This window comes from Lactuca sativa, chromosome 9 (assembly GCF_002870075.4).
Source record: "Lactuca sativa cultivar Salinas chromosome 9, Lsat_Salinas_v11, whole genome shotgun sequence".
NCBI classification, from domain to species: domain Eukaryota; kingdom Viridiplantae; phylum Streptophyta; class Magnoliopsida; order Asterales; family Asteraceae; genus Lactuca; species Lactuca sativa.
In genome coordinates this window covers 148,275,621-148,301,282 of record NC_056631.2, presented here as the reverse complement: position 1 = coordinate 148,301,282, position 25,662 = coordinate 148,275,621, and the positions used below count along the sequence as shown (strand labels likewise).

Here is a 25,662-nt window from a genome sequence, read left to right as displayed (position 1 = left end):
TATTTTAATTGGCTACCCACAAAAGTTCTTTGGATATTTGTTCTACAAACTTAGTGAAAACGTGGTCTTTGTAGTACGAAGAGGAGCCTTTTGTGAGAGAGAGATCATGTGCAAAGAGGATAGTAGGAGCACAATCGACCTTGAAGATATTCAAGATTCAACCAATGAAGGAACCTTTGAAGGCACTATCTTTCAACCAGAGGAAGAAATTCCAATTGAACCAGTTGAAACTTCGTTACCTATTCATCATTCTAGTGGAGTTAGCATGCCATCTCAGTTTTATGGTTTCCATATAACAACAGACGATGATACGTTTATCGGTGATCGTATACTGGTGAATTTGAAAGAACCAGCTAACTACAAGGAAGTGATGGTAGTCCCTGAGGTTGCCAAATGGAAAGAGGCAATGGACAGTGAGATCAAGTCCACGTATGACAACCAAGTTTGGAATTTGGTTGATTAAGTACTTGGTCGAAAAATAGTTGTTCGCAAATGGATCTTCAAGAAGAAGACCAACATGGATGGAAATGTCCACACATTCAAGGCAAGACTAATTGCAACGGGATTTACTCAAACCCTAGGGATTGACTATGATGAGACCTTCTCACTAGTGGCTAAGATAATATCTTTTAGGATAATGCTCCCCATTGCTGCCTTTTATGATTATGAAATTTGGCATATGGATGTTAAAACCTCTTTCGTTAATGGGAAGTTGGTTGAAGATGTTTACATGAGTCATGGAGAGGGTTTTGTTGATGCAAAGTTTCCCAATAGAGTGTGCAAGCTTGAGAAATCCACCTATGGATTGAAACAAGCTCGTACCTAGAATCTTTGCTTGCATGAGAAAGTCAAAGAATTTGGTTTCTTTAGAAGCGTGGATGAGTCATATGTGTATGTGAAAGCTAGTGGGAGCATAGTAACTTTTCTAGTATTGTATACTACTTATAGGAAACGATGTTCCAAACTTGCAAGAAGTTAAATCTTGGCTTGGAAGGTGTTTTTCTATGAAGGATCTAGGAGGGGCTGCCTATATTCTTAGGAGAAGAATTTTTAGAGATAGAAAGAAAAGACTAATTGGACTTGGTCAAAGTACATCCTTGGACAAGGTCCTAAAATAGTTTAGTATGCAAAATTCCAAGAAAGGATAGCTACATATTCAAAGCAATGCCAACTTGAGTAAGACTCAAAGACAAAGTATGGATAAAGATATAGCTTATATGAGTCAAGTCCCTTATGCTTCAGCTGTAGACTCGATCATGTATGCTATGACATCTACTCGCCCTGATGTGCCCTTTGCTTTGAGCATGGTCAGTCGCTATCACGGAAATCCTGAAAGAGCTGATTGGAGAACAATGAAGAACATTCTCAAGTATTTCGAATGACAAAGGACATGATTCTAGTCGTACAGATACGTTGAGAGTGAATTGGTATAGTGATGCCAGGTTTCAAACAGACAAAGACAACATTCGCTCTCAGTCTGGATGATTGTTCACGTTAAATGGTGGAGCAGTTACTTGAAAAAGTTCTAAGCAAGATACAATGGCTGATTCTACTTGCGAATCAGAGTACATAGCAGCAAGTGAAGCATCAAAGGAAGCAGTTTGGTTGACAAACTTCATCAGAGATGTTGGAGTAGTTCCAATCATTCAGGAACCAATGGTACTTTTCTGTCATAATGAAGAAGCGGTTGCTTTGTCTAAATAATCGAGAGACCATGACAAGTCAAGACATAACGACAGAAAGTACCATTATATCAAACATAGATTTGATGAAGTTCATCTTATAGTAAAGAGATTTTTGTCAGATGATATGTTGGATAAGGTGTCTAAGTCCATACTGGTATGTACTTGACCCGGTTTGGCATGGTCCATTTGGGTTGCATGGCATCATCCATTTGGATAGACTAAAATGAGAGAAATAACACTTAAGGTTTATTAATATATTATAAGTTCTAATATATTAATAGTATTATTTAATTAGTATTGATCAAGAATTAATTTGGAATTACTTAAGTGATCAAAAAGGTGACTAATTAAATATATGGGTTGATTGTGTAAATCATCCATACTTGTATATTGGACCAATTGCTCCATGGATTATCAAGTTAGGCTAAGACCCATAGGATGCTTCATGGATGCTCCATGGAGGTGTAAAGCCATGGATCATGGAAATGAAGATTCATGTCACATTAGGGTTTACATGGTGTAACCCTAATTGTAACACACTATATAAGAAACATAAAGTTCACCAAAATCGGGCACTAAAAAGAATAGAGAGGGCTAGCCGATTTCTAAGTGTTCTTCATTTCTCTCAAAGTCATTCCAATGGCATTTGGTGTCGTGTGAGACATATGAGGCTCACAAGGTTTTCAAGACATCCAAACTACTACAAGGTATGTTTTCTAGCTTACTTTTATGTTTAAAAGTTCCCCATGTATGCTAGATTGGATTATGAACCCTGGAAATCAATTTTGCATGTATCTTAGTCAAACATAGATCCAAGGTTTCTAGGGTTGCATGATCACCTTAGGAGTGTTAGAATGCTCAAAACCCTACAGTGGTTTCAGAGCCTAGTCTTGTTTGTTTGATACTTGATGCAAAATATATGAAAAAGTCGAAACCTTAGGAGTGTTAGGGTTGCATGATCACCTTAGGAGTGTTAGAATACTCAAAACCCTACAGTGGTATCAGAGCCTAGGCTTGTTTGTTTGATACTTGATGCAAAATAGCTGAAAAAGTCAAAATTCTTACTGTCTGCATAGGGGGATCGCCGAGTCCATGGGGGGACTCGACGAGTCCAAGAGTATCTTCAACCAACTCGGCGAGTCAGTTCTTGCACTCGATGAGTTGGCCAGGCAGAGTGAAAATTTTTGATTTTTGCTGCTGGAAATGTACTAGAAATATTACCCTAAACTGTTTTGGTGTTTTAAAACTTATTTTAGATGGTGTAATTGTTGTTCTAATCCATTTTCAATGGCTAATATCAAAATTCCATGCTTATATGACTTCATATGTTCTTGAAATTTTGATATGAATATTCATGTTCTTATGAGTTCTTGCAAGATCATAAGAATTATGTGCTATTGATTGGTAGTTAATTTATGATCATGATGTGTTTTAATGGAGTCCATAACTTGTCCTCAAGTTATGGATAACCAAGAGTCACTTTGTAATAAATACATTAAAAGAACACATAAGTTACAAAAAATGAAGAGTCTTCATTTTTAATAAACAATAACTCATAAGTTATGAATTGAAAAGTTTTGTAAAGTTACAAAACTAGCCCTCAAGTTTTGGAACATGTAAAGTCATCTACTAAACTTTAGTTCCAACCCTTAAAATTATATATATATATATATATATATATATATATATATATATATATAAGAACAAGTCGATTTACCGTTAGTAGACCTTATTCACGAAACTGGTCTATAAGGGGGGTATAAGGTTGTTACCTATAAAATGGCAGCTTAATGGGTGTCCACTCTCACCCACCACTTCCTTGATCGGTGGAGGGTCGTTTGCTAAACGGGTAGGATAATGACTTAAAAAATTCTCATTAAAATTATAATGATTATTATAAAGTAACTAAATGTTTTTTTATAAATTCCCAATCTTAGTTACTTTAGGAAAATGTGAATCAGGTGCTAACCCATGAAATTACACTTTGCAATTTGATTGAGTCGTTAGTGGAGTGTGTGTGGTTAAACAACACACTAACTTGGAGTTAACAAGGTAGGCAAAGGGTGACTTAAGGTTTTTCATAGGTCGGTGGAGCGCGTATAGCTAACCGGCACATAGATTGAGTGAAAAACATTAAGGGTACCAAGTAATTTGCATGGTTACTTCAGACCTTGTTTCGTGATCCTCGGTATCCCAGTCACAAAACATGAAGGGCACACTCGATATTGAAACATGCCATTGAAAAGTTCAATGAATCTCAAAAGAATCTAGGAGTTTCTAAAAACCAATTAAAAACCTAATAATTTATATTTCGTTTTTCATGCTGAAAATTGGTGAATCCTCATTCGCCTACCTTTCAAATATGTTATAGATTAGATTACGGCATCCCTCTTCTAAGTTATAATATATTGCGATTGGATCCTAGCCTTAATATTACATTTTGGCGTTTTATTAAGGACTATCTTTATACACTACTAGAAAAACAGCCTTTTACGACGCTCATTGCGCGTCATAAAAGGCTCAGACGACGTGCAAATGCGCGTCAAGGAAGGCCCTGTCATAAAGAGAGACGACGCGCTTCCGCGCGTCATCTATAGACGAGGCACATTTACGACGCTCATTTATGACGCGCAATTACGACGTGCGTTTACGACACGCAGTGCGTATCAAGGAAGGCCCTGTCATAAAGGAAGACGACATGCATTCGCGTGTCGTAACTTTACGACGCGCGTGTTAATGACACGCAATGCGTATCAAGAAAGCCCCTGTCAAGAAAGGTCATGTCATAAATGAAGATGACACACATCTATGCGTGTCATAATTTTAAATGTTTTTAAAATTATATATTTTTGATAGATTTACTAATTTTCAAATTAAATAACACGTTAAAAGTCTCATAATAAAAAATAAAATACCATAAACAATAAAGATAATTCATTGCACTAGTATGTTAAATACAAATAATCATTCCAATAGTAAGTAAATGTAACACATTGCTAATATTGCATAATATTTATTAAAGAAAACAAAACATGTACAACATTAAAAGAAACCCATGTCTAAATTCTCCTTTGACAATCTCCTTTGACAATTTCCTTTCTAAAAGAATAACCTGAATGCAGGAACTTTGCATGAGAGGCTGTAGGGCAATTAGGTGAAAGGACCAATTCATCCATCAAACACACAAGCACTCAACAAACCCACTCCACTACCCTCTCCAACAGCAAGTCAAATTAAGCGTCATCCAAGTGTTAGTGCCAGAAAAATCAAAACATTCATCAATTTTAATATGTTGGGAGGAGAGCAATTAGGTGAAAGGACTGAGAAATTCATACCCACGCTTATCTTAGCAAACTTGGTTTGAAACACCTGCACAATAAAATATAAATCGTCAAAAGACTAAATGACTATCTTACCCTTACATTGAAAAGTCAAAGTGTTGATAGATAGTTTTGTTGGTGGTACCTAAGAAAAGTGCAGAAGGTTTTCCCAGCTGAGATTTGAACTCGGGATGAAACTGGACGCCCACAAAATACGGATGATCACCAAGTTCAACAATCTGTGCAGATTAAAATAAAAAAAAATAACTTAAAACTATTAAAATGCTAGAGTAAATCAGTCTTTTAAAACTAACTATATACCTGATTAACTGGAATTCCCTCTTTGTCCTCAATCATTTCCATCACATAACAAATACTGTTCGAGCTTTCCACTTCCAGGCTGATGGTTTTCAATGTTAAAATCTTAACAAAAATCCGCATGTTACCTTCAAAGTCACATCATCTTTCAGGCTCTTTCCAACATTTTACCCCATTTTACCCCTTACATCTTTCATTCAATTTCTGGTTTTTTTTATTCAGGGATCATCTATAGGGACTTGAAACTAGAGAATATATTACTTCAAATAGATGGACATGTTTATAGAGTGACTTTGATTTATCATTCAGAACTCAGTGTAAATCCCAAGTATGTCCTTTTCTATTTAAAAAAAATGACTTATATTCTTACAAGATTCTGGATTTATTTATTTATTTATTTTTGTCGTATGTTAATTTTAATTTTGTAGGTTATAAAACATCCTAAACTTAAAAGAAGAAAATCTAGAAGCCAACCACCACCAACATTTTTTGCAGAACCTTCTACACAATCAAATTCATTTGTTGGGACTGAAGAATACATTTCTCCGGTATGAAAAGTACTCAAAGGGCATTTACGTAATTTCACTTATTTATGGTCTCTTTATTTTACCCTTTGAAATTATGATGATATTTCAGGAAGTCATAACAGGAGCTGGCCACTCCAGTGCTATTGATTGGTGGGCAGTGGGTAAGCTTATTAATTTTCATGAATTAAAATTTTTCTTTAAAATATACACCATTTATTTGAATTACCTTCTTTTACCCATTTAAATACTTTAACTAATTTTTTATTATATTCTTTTTTTTATTTCATGTATTTTATTATATGAGATGTTGTATGGTGGTACACCATTTAGAGGAAAGAATAGGCAGAAGACATTTGTTGATGCAGTGGAATCCCCTCTATGTCCTGAATCTTTGACTTCACAGTATCAATGTTCTTTGAGATCTCCACCTCCAACTTTATTGTCTTCCCTGTCAAAGTCTTAACAAAAACTTGCATATATGATTCAACAACTGACAATCAGCTAAATTTTCAGTCAATAAATAGGAATTTAGGAAAATACAGAGCTGAAGTTAATAGTGTGTAATATAAATGAAAGTAATTTGAAGTTACTGATTGATTTTGAATCATCCTAGTTGTGTGTTCCAGATTAGTAAAAGCCGGAAGAGAATAACAAAATGACAAGAATACACTTTTGAATAACACGATTTTACCTAAAATAAACTTGGCCAAATCAGATACAGAAATGAATGAACAAAACCTAAGAAACTCTGGTGTAAACTAATACGGACACACAAAGATCAGTCAATTATGTGTGATCAAATGAAAATCAAGTCAATCGACACAGGTATTTGTGTAGAACAATTGAAATGAGAAGTTATCGAATAAGATTCGAATCATGATCGATGTAGATACCTGTAGGAGACATCGGCTTGGGACATGATAGGGTGATCGTACACAACAACTTTATGGTCCTACCAAACTCACAACCAACTCCAATCTAGATCCAATTCGGATGTGATGATCTGCTAAAGTCTTACCATCCTCGAGGATCTTTCCATCAATGATCAAAATTTGTTGATGCCATGGAATCCCCTCTTTTTTCTGAATCTTTGCCTTCACATCACAAATGAAAGGTCATATATGATTCAACAACTGACAAATAGCTATAATCTGTTAAAAAGGGTTAGGTCGTATGTGTCTAAATTCCAAATTTTATCCCTGAACCATATTTCTAAGAAGAGATAATATGAGATTAAGTTGTTAAGATCAAATGGCCAACATGGGGAATCAACAACGATGAATAACAAAAGCAGCCACAGCCAAAAGGTCACAAACATTTGGAAGAAGAAACTTGAGGAGTGGATTCATGGATGACGGCTTCTGATAATAGCACTTAACTTGAATTTAGATACAATAAGTGTTAGGTCAGAATGACATTGTGAGATTTTTCTGTCAACAACTCAACATCAATGGACAACATGCAGAGACAACAACCATGAATAACAAGGTAACACAGTAGTTAAGAATGAGGTGGCAACTTCTGATAACAGCAACTAAGCACAAAGAAGGAGCCACATCAACAAAGGATGCGATTACAGACAGTGAGATGAAATGATAGGAACCTACTGAACCATGAATTAAACAAAAGAAGGAGCCACATCAGCAATAGATGCAATTAAGGCTTACATGATCATACACATATACCATGAACTTGTATTTCTCTCTTAAAACAAAGTATTATTGATTAATAAGACATAATAAGAAAAAGACTAAATTAAAATACACAAGTACCTTTGGTGGAAGACCATTCTAGCCACTAATCCTACTCCCAAGAACATTTTTGACATAACATTTGAAGATGCCATGGGACTTGGACTTCATGGCGCAGTCTATCAAGCTCATTAAACCCTTGATTTGGCAGCATACTTGAAACCCTCACAATATCTGAAAAAATAAAAGGATTTGAAGCAATTAGTTAAAAAGTGGTAGCATGAAATGATTTAAGTTTCATCTGATTCATAAAATACTTCATCAATTCAACTTCAATGATGAGGATGAAAAGGGTGACTTGTTCCAGATCTTGTGCAAAAGACATGATTGCCCTTGGTTTAAGCCAGGAGCAGTTTCAGGGAAGGCAGCAGCTGCCTTTGCCTTTGGGTTGAAGGCAGAGGATGGAGGGTGACTTGTTCCAGATCCAAGCAAGAGAGACTCTACAGTTGCCATATAGCTCGCTGCTACAACTCATACACATAAAATCGTTGTCATATATGAATCCAATCGTTGGGTGATTGAAGGCGACGAGGCTGCGTTTGCTTCTTAGAGGGAGGGGGGAGAGAAAGTAAAAACAAATCTCACAAATTAGAGAGGTTATCGAAGCCAGTAAGGGGAGCACCAATGAAAAATCCAAGGGATTATTGAGAGAAAAACTGAGTTTTGTTTGTTTAAAAGCTATCGAAGTATCAATGAATTTCCAATCTAGGAGAATTCAGAAAGCAGAGAGATAGGTACCTGATTTGACTGGAGAGATTATTGGGAACAAAGGGAAGCCAGCGCGTATACGGAGGTGATGACAATAAATCGATTTACTGATAATTTGAGAGAGAAAGAGAATACCCACTTGCTAGCGATTTGGATGAATAGCTGGCATAGACTAAGGTATTTGAGGCTGTCGATCAGTTTTAGGAGAGAGACTATGAACGATATCTATGGTATAGAAGAAGAAGAAGATGGCGACGACTTGACTTTCTTGTTCACAAGATCATGAAATTAAGTTTTACCTAGTATTTTTTGGAGAGAATCGCTTGAATGTGGGGTGAGAGAATCATGAAGGCAAACCTTCGGAGAAGATGGAGGAGTGTAGGAGAATGGGGGAGAGACGAAGCATCGAATGGCTGAAAACCATAGTAATAGTTATAATTCTTAGGGCACGCTATTAGGGAAATAAAGATGACCCAAGGGCAGAAATTTGTGGAGAAAAGAATGTTGACCTCCGTATGGCTGCAGAGCTCAAAACAGGGAGAAAGATCGACAGCCACACAATCCTTTTAGGGTTTCTTTGGAAGATGATTTTACAAAATACGAAGAAGAAGGAGGAGAGTATGAGGGCGGGGTTTTCAATTTTTTTGGGATTTCATTCCCCCCACTTGGCAATTAAAAAAATTGAAGAACGCGCGTCCGTGAAAAAAAATTATAAAGCGACAGTTTTAGACGACACACTTTTTTATGATAGGTGCCTTCCGTGTTTTTAATTTTTTTTTGGACACTAATTTTAGGGCACGAATAAACGCGTGTCCTCTATCCTTCAAATTTTCGAAAACTAACATTAATTTTTAGGGCACGCACAAATGCCTGTCCTCTATCAGCGCGTGTCATTGTTTGCGCATCGTTAAAGGGCTGTTTTCTAGTAGTGATATCTAATCTAAACTTGTTCTCTTCTCTTTCAGATGTCAACCAACAATGCTGCATCTAGCTCAAACCCTACCGACTCCTTCTCTCTCAGGAACCTTTGTAGGAGAGTCATCTTTGATGCATCCAACTTTATCGACTGGATCAAGAACATTAGGATGGTCACTCGGTATGAGGACAAGGAATATGTCCTCGGGAAGGAGCTAAAGGTACCCGAGCCGACTGCTTCTCCTGAGGAGGTCGCTAAATATGAAGCACATGAAAGAGATGCTACCAAAGTGGCATGCATCATGTTGGCCACTATGACAGCCAAGCTCCAAAAGTCCTATGAGGACTACTATCCTTTTGAGATGCACCAAGATTTGATGGACCGCTACCATCAGAGTGCTTATCAAAAGCGATATGAAATCATCTCCTCTATGATAACAACCTGAATGAAGGATGGTGAAACCATCACGTGCCACATGCATAAAATGCAAAGGTATGTGGACCGTTTGCTGAAGCTAAATGTGAACTTCCCTGAGGAGTTAGCAATAGATATCATTTTGCTCTCCTTACCATCGTGTTATGATCAATTCCACATGACATACCATATGAACAAAGAGGAAGTTAACCTCAGCAAGCTTCAAGGACTCCTAAAGACCGCTAAAACAGGTCTTATAGGTAAGTCAGTTGTTACCAGTCCTACTCCTACTCCAACCTCCGCCCCTGTCCTAGCAATCGGGAAAAGTAGAGGGGAAAAGAAGAAGATCCCTTCAAAGGGTACCAAGGGTAAGACCCTTGGTGGTTCCTCTTTAAGTGGAACCAAGAAAGGTTTCGTCACTCCTTCTTCTGACCTAAAAGAGGCTGAATGCTTCTATTGCCATGAAAAGTTGCATTGGAAGTGGAATTGCCCAAAGTACCAGCAAGATATTAAGGATTGGAAAGTGAAACCCACCCATGCAAGTATTTACACAATATTGTCTAATAACTCACCCTATTCTAAATCTTGGGTCCTTGATACAGGATGTGGAATTCACATATGTTCTAATTTGTAGGGACTAAGAAGAAGTGAGAATGTGGAGCATGGAAAGATAAACTTGATCATGGGGAATAGGAAAGCTTCACCTGTCACCAAGATTGGAGTTTATTCTTTGTTGTTAAGTAGTGGGTTCACATTAGATTTGAATAAATGTTGTTACTCGCCTGAAACGGCAAGAAATATTATTTCCTTTCATGCTTTGTACAAACAAGGGTTTACCTTTTCTTTTGATAATGAAGTTGGTGGAATAAATGTTTTCTTTAATAATGTTATTTATTTTATAGCATTACCTTGTGATGATGTGTATGATGTTGTGTTTGTTGTAGATAAACTAGGAAATAATGTGTTGTGTATTGATTCTTCTTCTAATAATAACTTGGATAAAGCATCATTATGGCATTGTCATCTTGGAGATGTAAGCAAGAAACCCATAGGCCAAGTCCAAAAGGATGGAGTCTTGGCGTCATTTGACCTAAAGTCAGATGATAGTTGTGAATCATGCTTACTTGGAAAAATGACAAAGTCACCCTTTACTGGTTCTTGTGCAAGGGGCGAAGGTTTGTTGGATCTAGTGAACACAGATGTGTGTGGACCCTTCAAAACTGCCACAAAGGATGCTAATCGTTATTATGTGACTTGTATAGATGATTATAGTAGATATGGTTATGTATACTTAATCAAGCATAAGTCAAAGACTTTTCAAAGGTTTAAAGAGTTTAAACAAGAAGTCGAGAATCAATTGGGCAGGAACATTAGGATGCTTCGTTCTGATCGTGGTGGTGAGTATCCTAGTACAGAGTTCCTCGACTATCTTATGGAATGTGGGATTGTCTCACAATCGACACCACAATTGAATGGTGTGGCTGAGAGGCGAAATCGAACCTTATTGGATATGGTTTGTTCCATGATGAGTCGAGATTCGCTACCAATCTCATTCTGGGGGTATGCCTTAGAGACTGCCACCCATATCCTTAATCTACTCCTTACAAAGAAAGTTACCTAAACTCCTCATGAGATGTGGACTGGAAAAGTTCCTAATGTAGACCACATCAAGATTTGGGGTTGTGAGGCGTGAGACTCACGATAAGCTCGAATTTCGAAGTGAGAGGTGTATATTCATCGGCTACCCACAGAAATCCTTTGGTTACATCTTCTACAGACCTAGCGAGAATGTGGTCTTTATAGCAAGGAGGGGTGTCTTGAGAGAGAGAGAGAGAGAGAGAGAGAGAGTTCATAAGCCAAGGAAACAGTCGGAGGCAAATTGACCTCGAAGAAATTCAAGAGTCAAGTGGTGAAGGAAATTCAAACCCTAGCAGTCAACCTGAGGAGGAAACTCCTGTTGATCCAATTGACGATTCTGTACCTCTGAGGTGTTCCACAAGGGTTAGGAATGCACCTGAGCACTACTATGGTTTCCATATTACTGTGGAAGGTGAGAAAATTATCAGTGATGGGACACTGGTAAGTATGGATGAACCTAACAGCTATGCGGAAGCCATGGCAGGCCCCGAGTCTGCTAAATGGAAAGAGGCAACAGACAGCGAGATACAGTCCATGTATGACAATCAAGTTTGGAACTTGGTTGACAATGTACCAAGTCGTAAGACAGTTGGGTGCAAATGGATCTTCAAGAAGAATACCGACATGGATGGTAAAATACACACGTATAAGGTGCGACTGGTTGTAAAGGGCTTTTCTCAAACTCCGGGAGTTGATTATGATGAGACCTTTTCACTAGTAGCAAAGATTAAGTCCATTAGGGTCCTGTTAGCCATTGCTACATTTCATGATTATGAAATATGACAAATGGATGTCAAAAGCGCCTTCTTTAATGGAAGTTTGGTTGAAGATGTTTACATGTGTCAGTTAGAGGGTTTTTTCGGTATAGAATACCCTAATAGAGTGTGTAAGCTTGAGAAATCCATCTATGGATTGAAACAAGCACCTCGTAGATGGAATCTTTGTTTCGATGAGAAATTCAAAGATTTTGGCTTTTCCAGGAGTGAAGTTGAATCTTGTGTATATGTCAAGGCTAGTGGAAGTACAGTTAGCTTTTTGGTAGTGTATGTTGATGACATACTACTCATTGGAAATGGCATCCCAACTCTACAGGAAGTTAAGTCCTGGCTTGGGAAGTATTTCGCTATGAAAGACCTAGGAGAAGTTGCCTATATTCTAGGGATAAGGATTCTGAGAAACCGGAGTAAAAGACTAATTGGTCTTAGTCAGAGTACCTACTTGGATAAGGTGCTAAAGAGGTTCAGCATGCAAGATTCCAAGAAAGGAGAGTTACCCATCCATAGTAACGCCAGATTGAGTAAGAATCAGAGCCCAAGTATCGTGGCTGAGATAGCATAAATGAGTCGAGTACCTTATGCTTCCGCTATAGGCTCGATCATGTATGCTATGACTTGTACTCGTCCTGATGTAGCATTTGCTTTGAGCATGGTTAGTAGATATCAGGGGAATCCTGGCGAGGCTCACTGGACTGCGGTAAATAATATCCTCAAGTACCTGTGGAGGACTAAGGACTGGGTCCTTACCCTCGGTGTGTGTGATGACTTGAGAGTTGTAGGGTATAGTGATGCTAGCTTCCAAACTGATAGGGATAATTTCTGCTCTCAGTCAGGCTGGGTCTTTACCTTAAACGGAGGAGCAATTACTTGGAAAAGTTCCAAGCAGGAGACAGTGGCTGATGCAAGTTGAGAATCAGAGTATATAGCAGCAAGCGAGGCAGCAAAGGAGGCAATATGGTTGAAGAACTTCATTGGAGACCTTGGAGTTGTACCAGCTCTAAAGGAGCCTATGGAAATTTTGTGTGATAGTGAAAGTGCAGTTGCCTTAGCAAAAGAACCAAGGGATCATGGGTGATCCAGACACGTCGACAGAAAATACCATTTCATCAAACATCGAATAGAAGACAGACTCCTCGTGGCAAAGAGGGTATCATCGGATGAGAACCCAACAGATCCCCTCACGAAGGGACTGGGTAGGGTTAAGCATCTCTAGCATGCGAGGCGCATAGAGCTGAAGGATGATATTAGTTTTAGTAGTTAGATAGATCTGAAATTTGTAAAGTTTAATTGACATTTGATGATGAATAAAAGTTGTGTTTATTTATGAGTAAAGTGTTGCTATCTTTTGTCAATCGTTTACTATTACTTCTTTTGCATGTTTTGACTTCCAGAAAATTTATGTTATGTATTACATATTATTCAAATTCTGCATAGTCGGTCACATTTTGGAAGTAGGTATGAATTAAGACTATCATGGGTTGGCTTCTAGAGGTCTAAGATGTTGGAAATAGCTACAACACTCATGAGTGCTCATAAGTTCTGAGTATTGGACTCAACCAACGCTCACTGGTATCACTTCATGGAATTTATCTCGAGTGATCGTGAGATGGTAATATCATATAAGTCTTCAAACCTTGAGATATGACTTGTTGCCTATGAGTTGGTTATGCATTGATTGTACGAAAATGCATTGGTAACTCAATGTTATAAAACGTGCTTTTGTGTGTGATTCAACAAATAGTGGAGCAAGCATATTAGTCGAAGTTTATCTGTTCCTTCTTGGATTAGAAGTGATATCTGGGCCCCTTGATGATTTTGTTTTGACCTATGTATCGGGCCGAGTCAGAACTAAATTGATGTGTTCAATTAAGTTCTTTGTCAAACAAATCAGAAATTAAGAAACAAACTGTTGGATAATAAGTAAGACATTGTTCCATGTATTTGTCCAGCCGATATCTAGAATAGATGATTATATGATCACTTATCTCAAATGGCATATCATCATCATCTCAGTTCCGAGAGACCTTGAAAGAGCTACGATTGTTGATCGGTTCCTGAAGTCATACTTGCAGTTATAGTTATTAGACTTATCCAAGTGGGAGACTGTTGGATAAAGTGTCTAAGTCCATAACTATTTCTAGTATGTACTTGACCCGGTTTGGCATGGTCTATTTGGGTTGCATGACATCATGCATTTGGATAGACTAAAATGAGAGAAATAAACTTAAGGTTTATTAATATATTATAAATTCTAATATATTAATAGTATTATTTAATTAGTAATGATCAAGAATTAATTAAGTGATAAAAAAGGTGACTAATTAAATATATGGGTTGATTGTGTAAATCATCCATACTTGTATAGTGGGCTAATTGCTCCATGGATTATCAAGTTGGGCTAAGACCCATAGGATGCTCCATGGACGTGTAAACCCATGGATCATGGAAATGAAGAGTCAATTCACATTATGGTTTACATGGTGTAACCTTAATTGTAACTTACTATATAAGCAACATAAAGTTCACCAAAATCGGGCACTAGAAAGAATGGAGAGGGCTAGCCGATTTCTAAGTGTTCTTCATTTCTCTAAAAGTCATTCCAATAGCATTTGGTGTTGTGTGAGACATTTGAGGCATCACACTTGGGGTGCTAGGCTCACAAGGTTTTCAAGGAATCCAAACTACTAAAAGGTATGTTTTCTAGCTTACTTTTATGTTTAAAAGTTCCTGATGTATGCTAGAAAGGATTATGAACCTTGGAAATCAATTTTGCATGTATCTTAGTCAAACATAGATCCAAGGTTTCTAAGGATGCATGAACACCTTAGGAGTGTTAGAATGCTCAAAACTCTACATGATAATCCTACATATCCTCACATAATGGCATTGGTTTGAGAGATGATATTAGTTTTAGTAGTTAGATGATTAGTTTGAAACTTGTGACAAAATAAATGTAATTGCTTTTGGTGATTAAATAATAGAGATTATTTATTAGTTTGTTTACCGCCTTATCAATTATTTATTCTTTGTTTCGTTTAGCATGTTTTACTTCCCGAATAATTTAGTTATTCTAATTTCACAGTCGCTCATACTTGGGAAAATAAGTAGTAAATTAAGACGGTCATGAATTTGATTGTACATTGTCTAAGGGAGTTAGACATAGCAATTGTATTGCTACAACGTTCATGAGTACTTAGAAATGGAGATTTAAGTATTGGATAAACCCACGCTCAAGGAATTACTTCATGGATTATATCACGATTAATTATGAGATGATAATATATTATATTCTTGAAACGGAGATATATGAGTTGTAATTTACAAGTCCGTTGTGCATTGGTGTTGCGAAAACACATCGGTAACATGATGTTATAAAATGCAGTGTCATGTATGATTTGGTGAGTAAAAGATATAAGAATATAAGTCAAAGTTTCTATGTTCCTTTTGCCCTAATGGGGAAAGCGATATCTTTAGGCCCCTCAGTGATTTGGTGTTGACTTATAGTGCTAGGCCTAGCCAAGAGTCAGTTGATGTGTTCAATCTGAAGTCTTATGTCGTCATCACAAATCAGAAATCGGGAAAAAAAACTTGTACAATGAGATTGATTACAATCCATATCTCATGTCTGTATGATATCTAGAAGAACAGAGGAATATTGGATCACTTATCTTAGGACCAATATCTGTTTAGTTCAGATTTCGACATTTTCTATGGAAGCACTCTTTGCTGTCTAATTTAGATGCTTTACTGGTAATTGAAGTTATAAACTTATTCAAGTGGGATACTATTGGATTAGATGTCTAAACCAATCACCAAACTAGCATATACTTGAATTATTAGCAAAGTCCTTTTAGGTTGCTCTCAAACCTAGTAATTGAGTAGGATGACTTTTAGAGAGAGAGAATGATTTATTGATGTATTATATGAATAATAAGTAGAAAAAAATGAATTTATTAATGTATTATGAAAATAATATACTAATTAGAAATAGTAATATTTAATTAAGAATTAATCAGAAATTAAATAGAATTAATTATGTGATTAACCGGATTAATTAAAAGTGCAAGGGTTAAAGTGAAATTGTTCAATAGTAGTACAAGAGAGGTTCTAGATCCTTCCTAGAGAGGGGTGGACAGTTTCTATGGTATTCCAGGTATCTGGAATATTCCTTGCAGATAAATAGGCAGTTGGATAATTAACGTTTTGAATTAATATTATTTTATTCATTTAAGGGGTATTTAGGCTTTCCAAGTTGTATTATAAAAGGCACCATTGGCCTTGTATTCTCGACCACTACTCATTCAATAGAGATAGCCTAAAATTCGGTCATCCCTCTCCTCTCTCTCAAGTCTCCTAGTTGCTAGGGTTGGGTGTGAACCATCAAAGGTGCGAGATTTCTGGTGCTTGCTTCTAAAAGCTTTGAAGAAGGGTTTCTGATTGTTTAATATAACAAATCAAAAGGTATGTAGTTTGATAGTTCATAGTATTTTGCCTTTATGTTAAAGACTTAGATCCCTTTAGGTTACATGTGCCCTAATCATTTAATTGTTAAATGTTTTCCTGCTTAGAGTATTGTTGTTGTAACATGCATTTTCCATCAGTGTACAACAGCAGACTTCAAAGTCGAAGTCTAATTCAAGTGGGGAGAATTGTAACAACTCAAATTCCAAATGTTAGTATTTCAACCCTTATCATGAGAATTATTTGCAAAGTTGGTCACATGTGGCATGTAAGTGAAAATTGGAACTCAATCACGTACGTTGGGTGTACGCTTGGTACGCTAGGTGTACGTGGAAGAGACTGAAAGAGTAGTTTTTAGGGTTTGGACCCAGTATATAGTATGTAGGGCAATCCAACCGGGAGGTTGTGGGCTAGAGTAATCCAATAGGGAGGTTGTTTACCCAGTATGTAGTATGTAGGGCAATCCAATCGGGAGGTTGTGGTCCAAGGTATTCTAGTCGAGAGGATATGGGTCAGGGTAATCCAGCCGGGAGGTTGTGGACCCAAGTATGTAGTATGTAGGGTAATTCAATCAGGAGGTTGTGGGCCAGGATAATCCAACCAGGAGGTTGTGGACCCAAGGGTATTCCATTCTGATGACTGATTGGACCCAACATGCATGATTGTATATGTTATCTGTTGTGTGGTGGTACTTTGGGGGTACTCACTAAGCTTGGGCTTACAGTTTCAGCTTACTGTTTCAGATACTTCAGATAATCGTGGCAAGGTGGAGGCGTGAGCGTGCACATCATCCTGTATTTTAATGAGATTATGATTTTGGGATACTCTATGTTTATGCCTTGTGGAAACTATGTTTTGTAAACACTTATGGTTTTGGATTTGTTTTAGTACTGAAAAATTTTACCTACACTTTTGGGATGTTATATTGCTGAAAGGAAAAATAGGACTTTGAAAGAAATGGTTAACTCCATGTTGTCCAATTTAGATTTGAGTGAAGATTTATGAGGTGAGGTTATGTTGACAACATGTTATATTTTGAATATAACTACAAACAAAAGGAATAAGAATACTCCTTATTACGTTTGGTGTTAAAAGGTACCAAATGTGAGTTAACTCAAAGGTTGGGGTTATAGAGAAGTTGTAAGGCTCACTGAACCCAAACGGATAACATTTGGTGAAAGAGGTATATATTGTATCTTCATTTGATATGTTGAGCATTCTAAAGATTATAGATTCTATGTTTTAGAATCTAATGACCATGTGTCTGTGAACACTATTATAGAGTCTCGAGAGGCTATCTTTGATGAAGAGAGATTTACATCTATTCTGAGACAAAGGGACATGATTCAACAATCTTTTAGCAAGAGTACAACTCAAGTTGAAGATGTTTCTGGTGGTACAAGTTTTGTGCTTGATCTTAGAAGAAGCCCTGGATCTAGAAAAGCTAAATCTTTTGGATCTGATTAACAATATTTAGTTGAAGGAACAAGGGATGAGACTGTGTCTCAACATCAATATTGTTCTAATATTGAGGAGGATCCAAAGACTTTCAGTGAAAATATGGCTTCTAGGGATGTTCATTTCTAGAAAGAAGCAATTAAAGATGAGATTGATTCTATCAAGCATAACAATACTTAGTTATAGTTTGATTTACCTCCTACTTGCAAGGCATTAGGATGTAAGTGGATCTTAAAAAGAAAAATGAAGCTAGATGGCTCAATTGATAAGTATAAAAGCCATATTGGTTATCCAAGGCTTTAGGCAAAAGGAAGGTATTGATTTTTTTGATACTTATGCTCCTGTTGCCAGAATTTCCACTATCAGATTAATGTTAGCTCTTGCAGCTATACATAATCTTGTGATTCACCAAATGGATATGAAAACTTCATTCTTGAATGGTGTAACACCCGTTTTCAGATTTGCCTTACTAATTCGGGCTGCGGCTCAATCATCAGCTGTAATGGGGATTAGAGCTTTGGGAAAGGAAGGATTTAGCCATTTCGGATGTTGTTGCTATGATTCAAGTGAACCATATATCCAATTGTGTCTTCGAGAGCCAAGGGTATGACTGTAAATGGATATCTTGCATTTTAGGTCGTATTCGGAAGTTCTTAAGGCTTGGGTGTGTGGTTAGGAGCATAGGACTTCTTTCCACCTTTTTGTGGATATAAGTTTCGTCGGAAACGGACCTAGAATGCGGGAGTTATGTTAGGTTGAAGGTTTTGGCAGTTTTGGTCCCTGGATGGGAAAAGCTTGCATGTCAGCATGCATGCAAAGGTGGAAAACAAGTAAGTACGCCCAGCATAAGCTGGGGTACCCCCAACGTAGTGCTGGATAAGTGAAACATGGGTGCGAGAGACATATCCCCAACATACAGGGAGTACGCCCAACGTACGTCTAGGATCTCCAAAACCCTAATTTTTAGGGTTGGCTCACTATTTAAAGCACCTTGAGTCCAAGGGGGTATGCCTCTCTTTCATTCTCAGAGCCTTAAACCCTAATTTCGATTTGTAGCTTCATCCAAGAGTGTTGTGAGCTTTGTGGGTGCATTTTGGGTGGTTTTTGGTGCATTTCAAGAGGTGGAAGCTCAATTCAAGGTGGTGGTTTAAGGGAGGATGTCACACCCCAAAACCTGAACACGGAATCGTTCGGGGGTGGAGGACGTCATGTAGAATATCACAACAATGCAAAGTAGTAAACAAGCAACAACATCATCCATTGCATTAATAATATAATTTCATACAAGTGTGTTCTGTCAAGTTATATAGACACCAAAAAGTACATCAAAATAAAAGAGGAGTCTTGAACAAGCTCCATCTTCTCAAAAACCTGGCACCGGTACCTGTCTACTGGTGACCTGAGAATACGAGTTATTTTGAAAGCGAGTATCAACTTTAAAGTCGGTGAGATCATAAGTATATTAGTGTCTGAGTTTGTATGAAAGCATTTGTAAGATGTTTGTAAGATGTAATGTATAAGTCTTGTAAAGTTTGTATTTGTTTGAACACTCCTAGAAAACCCTATGTTTCCTAATAAAAGTAGCCTTTTTACCACGACATCTAGTAATTGTGTGTGTCTCTAGTAAGAGTGTGTATTTTCCCAAATCCGACTATCATTAACCAAAAATATAGTTTTTACATTACTGTGCATCGTGTGAATGTTCACGAAGTGAATGTAATGGGAAAAATATTATAGTACTGTAGTGTTGTATTAAGTAACTACTACTGTACTAACTACCTTAAACCAATTGTTATTTAAAGTACCATGTGATCGGCCTATACCCTGCTATCGACTCAATAGTAAAACGACGATGTAAGACGCCGTAAGAAATGACATTTGGCACCCGTAGACTTACAATTCCCACTATAGCGAGCATCAAGGTGTAGGATAGTCAATCCAGTATAGATCTATACGCAAACTCATACGCTCCCCAATTAAGGAGATTCTGGATACAAAAACGGTCATGGCAGGTAGTGCCATGACCCGCTTAATGGCTCACATAACTGAATGTAATGTATAAGTAATGTATGTGCTAGCTGTATGTGTTCTTCCTCTGTCTAGTCTGTATGTTTGTTTCTCATCACTATGTATTATGTTTGTTTCTCATTACTATGTATTATGTTTGTTTCTCATCACTATGTCTTATGTTTGTTTCTCATCACTATGTGTTATGTTTGTTTCTCATCACTATGTGTTATGTTTGTTTCTCATCACTATGTGTTATGTTTGTTTCTCATCACTATGTACTATGACTCATGTATGAACTGACTCATTGTATGATTCATCGTTCTAGTATTAGTATTAGTAAAACCCTAAACTACGCCTATTGTAGTTTACTAGTAATTTAACTTGTACGTATGAACATGGGAGTATACCCCTGCTACCCAGGGTATGGAATTGACTGGAAGAACCTTTATGACTATATATGTACACATGATATATAACTAATAGTTAAACGACCTTCGGACGGATACCCAATATCCTACCAGGCCACATCCCAACGGGGAAAAGGAAATAAGGCGGGTTAGCCTTCCTAAGTCCTTCAAACATTACTTATATAACTATACATATCTAGACATGCAATTGACAATATAAAAGTATAAAAGAAGTTTCGTAAAATCATTATATATGTAAAAGAGTTTTTAAGACAGTTTGAAGTAAAACAGTTTAGTAAAACAATTTCAAAGTAAGAGATTCACTTGTTGATAGTTATTAATCACATGTGATTGAGATAATAACTATTGTAACTTTACTTGTATCCCCCTCCCCTAAAAGTATTTATAAACGTTTAAAAATATTTAAAAGGTTAATTAAGGGGTATGAACTCACTTGTAGTGAGTGGTACGGATGAACTAAAGATGTAGGATTGTTAAGTGTCAAGTGAAGTCTCGAACACACTCTATGATCCTAGTTAACATATAATATCACATATATGCATCTAATTAGTGTTTAAACAACTAATAAACAAAGTTAAGACACCCTAGGACATGCTAAACACCTTATACAAGTGTTATAAGTCCCAAGGATTGCATCTAAGTGTTGTAGGGAAAGGCTAGTGTGCTTGGGGTTCAAGGAAAACTCCATTAGGGAGTTTACGGTTTTGTGGTCATAACCAAAAGATTTTACGGTCGTAAACCCTTGATTTTACGGCCGTAAGCTCACACTCTTTTTTAACTTTTGTTGTTTGAAGCCTTCTAAGCCAATCCAAGCATTCCTACTTCATGTTTAAGCCTTAGGAAGTGTTTTGTGGCATCAATACACTCCTAAATGGAGTTTACGGCCCATGGACCATTTCTCCATGAGTTTGATGTCATAAACTCCTATGGAACATGGTTTTATGATGTTTTCAAGTCCTAAACACTTCAAGGTAATAGCCTAGGTTAGATTCTAGGCAAAAGGAAGGAGTATGGGCCATTTATACCCACTTTGGGGTGTTTACGGTTGTGGGAGATCCCCAAACCATAAACAAATATAAATGGGAGATTTAGGTGCTTTTCATATGATAAACACTTCAAGGAAGGATCTAGACAAGTCCCCAAGGCATTGTGAAGGACTAAGGCACCCTAAGGCACCCTTTGCCAGCTTACTTGGTGTTTACGGTTTTGGGAGCTTCCCAAAACTGTGAACACCTTGTTCTTGGTGTTATTGGGACATTTACTTGATGTAATGATGTATAACAAGCCTTACAATACACTAGGGTAGGAATACTTACTAGTTGGAAGCTTGAAATGAGCTAAAAGTCCAAGAACACTAGTGTGTGTTCTTGGTGTTTTGGAAATCTAATAAAAACACAAAAATGGATGGATGAAAAGATGTATAATCACTAGTTGTTATCATATAACAACAAATCAAGCCAAGAAGTACTTACGTTTTTGGGAAATCGGGTGAAAATCGGGATGGTAGTTGAGAGTGTTTGGAGTTTACTCTTGAGGTTGCAAGTAACAAATGAGGTAATTTGGGGAGTAAACTCATGCTTAAGGCATGAGTTTACGGTTTTGGAATAATTTTCGGCCCAAACATAAAAGTTTGGCCGGGAATTCCTTAACTACGTGGTACTTGCGGCTTTGGAATTTCAAGACTCGAGACGACACTTTCTTTCACACGTTCGTTTAAAGAATAATTATTAAAATAATCAAACGAACTTTAAATTTGCTAAAAACAAATAAAAATGAACTTGACTTATAACTTGAAGTGATTAACTTTAGGGTTTGACCGAATGAAAATTTCGGGTTGTCACATAGGACTTGTAGATCGAGACTTCTTGCTACCTATTCAGCTCAAAGAAGGTAACAGGTTCTGAGCTTTATCACTAGATGTTGTTATTTATGAATATGCAGGTTTTTGGTCCCTTTTTGGCCTCATGAGCAAGATCTAGTGGGTAGACACCACTTCAGGAGCTTTGATTTTCCACTCTTAGCATTTTAGAGGTTATAAGCCCATAAACTTATAATCTTTGAGGCTAGAAACCATCCATGCATGTTCTAGATGGGTATTATTGGGTTAAGTTGTTCATTGGTCCCTTTGAGTCATGCTAATGTATAAAGGTGCCGACTTTATGCATTAAGAGCCTTATTTGAGGTTCCTTGGAACTTTTGATGCAAAGGACTTAACGGATTAAGTCCTAATATGATTCTTGAGGAAACAGCGTGTAGGCCCCGCGTAAATTCACGTACGCCCCGCGTACTGACTCGAGGCCCTGATCTATATCATCGAGTATGTTGAGAGTGTTGGATAAGGTGTCTAAGTCCATAACTATTTCTGGTCAGTACTTGACCCGACCCGACATGGTCCATTTGGGTTGCATGGCACCATGCAATTGGATAGACTAAATGAGAGAAATAACACTTGGAGATTATTAATATATTATAAGTTCTAATATATTAATAATATTATTTAATTAGTTTGATCAAGAATTAATTTAGAATTAATTAAGTGATCAAAAGATAACTAATTAAGTATATGGGTTGATTATGTAAATCATTCATATCTTGTATAGTGGGCTAAGAGGCTCCATGGATTATCAAGTTGGGTTCCACCCATAGGATGCTCCATGGATGCTCCATGGGAGTTACAAACCCATGGGTCATGGAAATGAAGAGTCATGACACATTAGGGTTTATATGGTGTAACCCTAGATGTGTCAACACTATATAAGAATCCCATTCTCCACCAAAATCGGCTACATATGAAACAAGAGGGCTAGGCCGATTTCAAGAAGTGTGTATTCTCTCAAAAGTCTTTCCAAGAGCATTTGGTGTTGTGTGAAGCATTTGAGGCATCACACTTGGGGTGCTAGGCTCACAAGGTTTCAAGGAACATAAGCAACAAGGTAAGTTATTCTATCTTTCATTCAAGTTAAAAATTGTTCCCCATGTATGCCAGATAGGAATATAACCTTGGAATTCAACTTTGCATGATAATTAGACAAACATAGATCCAAGGTTATTAGGGTTGCATGTACACTTAGGAAGTGTTAGAATGCTCAAAACCCATCAGTGGTATTAGAGCCTAGGCTTGTTTATTTGTTATTTGTGCTTAAAAGTTGAAAAAAGTCGAAAAGCTTGTTGTCTGCCTGATGAACTCGCTGAGTCCATGGGGAGACTCGCCGAGTTCACTTATATCTTCAACCTACTCACCGAGTAGGTTCATGCACTCGGCGAGTAGGAGCCACAGAGTGCAGATTTTCGACTTTAGTTGCTGGAAATGGACTAGAAACATTACCCTAAACTGTTTTGGTACTTGAAAACTGATTTTAGATGGAGTAATGTCTTTCCTAATCCATTTACAACAACTAGTTATCAAAGTTACAAAGTTTTAAGTGTAACTTTGATTCATGAAAGTGTTCATGTTCATGTTCTTGATCTTATGATGCTTAGATGATCATAGGAATTATTTGTAACCTATGTGGTAGTTTAATTCTTGATCATAATGTGTTTTAATGGAGTCCATAACTTGTCCTCAAGTTATGGAAAAACAAAAGTCACTTGAATTAAAACCATTAAAAGAACACAAGAGTTAGAAAAATGAAGAGTCTTCATTTTTGAAACTCTAATAAACTCATAAGTTACAAGAAATGAAAAGTTTTGAAAGTTTACAAAACTTGCCCTCAAGTTTTGGAACAAGTAAAGTCATGCTAAAACTTTAGTTCCAACCCTTAGAATTTTAAAAGTTAAAATTCTACCCTTATACTTATAATATTATAAGTTAATAATAATATATATATATATATATATATATATATATATATATATATATATATATATATATATATATATATATAAGATTAAATTCGTCTTACCGCTAGTACGCCTCATTCACGAAGCCGGTCTATAAGGTGGGTATAAGGTTGTTGCCTATAAAATGGCAACTTAACGGGTGTCCACTCTCACCCACCACTCGCTTGACTGGTGGACGGTCGTTAGCCGAACGGGTAGGACAAGGACTTATAAATTCTCATTAAAAGTATGATGAATATTATAAAGTAACTAAATGTTTTTATTAAATTCCCAATCTTAGTTACTTTAGGAAAAATATGAATAAGGTGCTAATCCATGAAATTACACTTTACACTTTGTTTAAGTCGTTGGTGGAGCGTGTGTGGTTAACCAGCACACTAACTTGGACTTAACAAGGTAGGTAAAGGGTGACTTAAAATTTATTATAGTATCGGTGGAGCGTGTGTGGTTTACCGACACATCGATTGAGTGATAAACTTTAAGGGTACCAAGTGATTTGCATGGTTACTTCACACCTCGTTTTGTGATCCTCGGTATCCCAGTCACAAAACTTGGAGGACACACTCGAGATTGAAACATGCCTTTGAAAAGTTCATTGAATCTCAAAGAATCTAGGAATTTCTAAGAACCAATCAAAAACCTAATATTTAATATTTCGTTTTTCGTGGTGGAAATTGGTGAATCGTCATTCACCTACCTTTCAAATATGTTGTAGCTTGGATTACGACATACCTCTTCTAAGTTATAATATATTGTGATTGGATCCTAGCCTTAATATTACATTTGGGTGTTTTATTAAGGACTCTCTTAATATCTAAACTAATCTTGTCCTCTTCCTTCAGATGTCTTCAAACAATGTTGCTTCTGGCTCTAATCCTAATGGCTCCTTTACCCTTATGAACTTGTGTGGGAAAGTCACTTTTGATGGATCCAACTTCAATGAGTGGATCAGAAACATCAGGATGATTACCCACTACAAGGACAAAGAATATGTCCTTGACAAGGAGCTTAAGGAGATTGATGAGACCACTGCAACTCCCCAGGAGATCGCTGACTTTCAGGCACATGAAAGGGATGCTACCAAGGTGGCATGCATCATGATGGCCACGATGACAGCGGAACTCCAAAAGTCCTATGAGGATTTCTACCCTTATGAAATGCACCAAGATCTGATGGAAAGAAACCATCAAAGTGCACGACAAGAGAGGTATGAAATCATCTGCTCCATGATAACAACCATGATGAAGGACGGGGAATCCGTCACAAGCCACATGCAGAAAATGCAAAGGTATGTGGATCGATTGCTGAAGCTTAATGTCAACTTCCCTGAGGAGCTTGCAATAGATATCATTTTGCACTCCTTACCATCGTGCTAAGATCAATTCCGCATGACATATCACATGAATAAGGAA

The 25,662-nt window shown here is 37.1% G+C and overlaps 1 protein-coding gene across 1 annotated transcript in view; it reads left to right on the top strand.

The window, feature by feature from the left end:
* Positions 1–5,444: 5,444 nt before the first annotated feature.
* LOC111918427 (coatomer subunit alpha-3-like) overlaps positions 5,445–25,662 on the top strand; it is a 143,291-nt gene continuing 123,073 nt past the window's right edge. Inside the window, exons 1-4 of the mRNA XM_052767806.1 lie at positions 5,445–5,475; positions 5,546–5,640; positions 5,752–5,871; positions 5,960–6,011. Of these exons, the coding sequence (XP_052623766.1) occupies positions 5,445–5,475; positions 5,546–5,640; positions 5,752–5,871; positions 5,960–6,011 (298 nt within the window). The remainder of the gene's footprint in view (positions 5,476–5,545; positions 5,641–5,751; positions 5,872–5,959; positions 6,012–25,662) is intronic.